Source organism: Schistosoma mansoni, chromosome 6, assembly GCF_000237925.1.
Source record: "Schistosoma mansoni strain Puerto Rico chromosome 6, complete genome".
NCBI lineage: Eukaryota > Metazoa > Platyhelminthes > Trematoda > Strigeidida > Schistosomatidae > Schistosoma > Schistosoma mansoni.
In genome coordinates this window covers 14185596-14187891 of record NC_031500.1, presented here as the reverse complement: position 1 = coordinate 14187891, position 2296 = coordinate 14185596, and the positions used below count along the sequence as shown (strand labels likewise).

The 2296-nt window shown below is 36.3% G+C and overlaps 1 protein-coding gene across 1 annotated transcript in view; it reads left to right on the top strand.

Moving 5' to 3' along the window:
* Smp_149390 (fras1 related extracellular matrix protein) overlaps window positions 1-2296 on the top strand; it is a gene marked incomplete at its 3' end in the record, with an annotated part of 120105 nt that overhangs the window by 26256 nt on the left and 91553 nt on the right. The window contains exon 9 of the mRNA XM_018798349.1: window positions 1539-1786. Coding sequence (XP_018653300.1) covers window positions 1539-1786 — 248 coding nt within the window. The remainder of the gene's footprint in view (window positions 1-1538; window positions 1787-2296) is intronic.

The window sequence follows — 2296 nt, the reverse complement described above, 5'->3', positions numbered from 1 at the left end:
CTTCAATTGACTCACGCTTTCAACTATGAAAAATACTAAATCTCCACAAAACCCCTTCTGATATTAAAATTTAATTTAAAGAAATTACCTCATTTGAATATATGCCGATTAAAAATGAATAAGAACTTGAAAGAATTCTGAGAAAGTGATTTATTCTACTAAAAAAGGTTTACAAATCGACATATTTATTGTGAAATCAATGAAATCTAAGGATTATCAGATATCAGAAAGGGGTTTTCGTGGATACTATAGTAATTTCAATAGTTGAGATCATCATTCGATTGAAGCTGGACCATCATGGAAAACCTGGAAGCACTGGATGGTTGTTTCGTCCTTTCGTGAGACTCCTCAGCAGTGTGTATCCACGATCCCTCCTCGCGAGATTCGAACCCAGGACCTACTAGTCTCGCGCCAGAACACTTAACCGATAGACCACTGAGCCGGCATCTAGTGCTTCCAGGTTCTCCATGGTGGTCTAGCTCCAATTGAATCGTTATCTCAACTATTGAGATTATCAGATAGTTGTTTCATTAACGTTTCTAGTTTCTTAGTACATTGTATTCAAAAATCTCAAGATTATAGATTTGTTTAAATATTGATTTTAATCACATTGACGTGATTTTTTTCCACTGACGTCCAGGTACAATCTAACAGATCGTTTTTATTATATACTGCAATTCTTTGTGAATGTTATCGAAGAATAATTGCTTTATTTCTGATATTATTAATTCGAGAAATTATAGGTTTCCAGTGGAGATTTCAACGGACATCCATGAAACTATTTCATCATTAGCACATGAAGTAGTTAGGTTAAAAAATATGGAAATATAACATTCGAAACTGACCATGTGATTACTTTAGGTGTAATGAGTGTCAAAAATGCTCGAAAATAATAAAAATGGAGTTCAATCTGTGTCGGGTGGAGACAGTTATCCACTTCAAACAATGGATGAAAGGTTACTCAAGATCATGGATCGATTAGAGGTAGAAATTCACACCGTTGGATATCGGCTCAGTGGTCTAGGGGTTAAGCGTTCGCACGCAAAACCAAAGCTCCTAGGTTTTAATCCCACGTATAGAATAGTGGATGGACGGTGCTGAGGAGTCCCGTACTAGGAAGAAGTTGTCGTACAATGCTTGCAGGCTTTCAATGGTGATCAAGATTATATCAGCTCATGAATTCATCCATCAAAAACGTTACTAACATCTCCACAAACCTCCATTCTGGTAACAATGAGTTTATCTTCCTACAGATTTTAAATCAAATCTAATTAGCTTTAGGATCATTAAAAGAACTGTGTCTTAACCTTCATTGCTCGACGAGACAGACTTTAGAGTACTAGCATTTTCTACAATTTTCTTGAAATTTTCGATGGGTATCTTGGATGTTATTGTCTATAAATGTCAGAACAAGCTAAATGTTTGGATTACTGATGCTTTCTGCAATAATATTCAAACATAATACATTTCTTTATGAAGTAAAATGATATGATCAAATTTTTAAAAAAAGGTATTTAAATTTGAATTTCATTCCTCAGTCAAGATGGGCATCAAGCCGTCAGAGCTTAGAACGAATTACATCGAAACCATATATAAGAAGTGATGTGAATGGTAGTCAAATACAACGTTATTTCACATTTCCCATCTATTATCGTGTACCACATTATGAAGAAGGTTATTGGACACAACCATATTTTGATTGTGATGGTCTAATAAAAGATTGGCTTATCACATATGCAACACCATTTTTCGGTGTTGTCGGTGAAGAAAAAGCTTTAAGATTTATGTAAGTAGCATTTTTTTATTTTTTTATATTTCGTATTTATTTTACTCTTAGGAATGAACCTCCGGATGAAGATTTATCACGGTGGTTTGTTGATTTTGGAAGTTCAAAGTACAAAACGTCAGATCTCGTTGTTCAGTAACAGTTAGCAATCGATAAAAAAAAGACAATAGTACGATTATAAACTCCGCCTGTAGCTCCTCTGGGGGTTGCTGCCGGTCCCAAGCCCGGGTAAAGGAGGAGGGTTGGGCATGGGGTTAGCGACCCCATCCCGTAGAAAATCAACTCGCTAAAAAAACGCTAACCAGAAAAAATCATTCAAACCATTTAAACTCTGCCCTGGGAGTTGAAGGAATAATTATGACGTCTCATGATGAAAGCCGAGTTCATTCGGAAGTCATGAGGCCGATGCACCTTCTTACAACCAGAGCAACAATTCTTATAGGTACATGGAATGTCCGGACAATGTGGGAGACCGGAAGAGTCTTCCAAATTGCTGCAGAAATGAGAAAA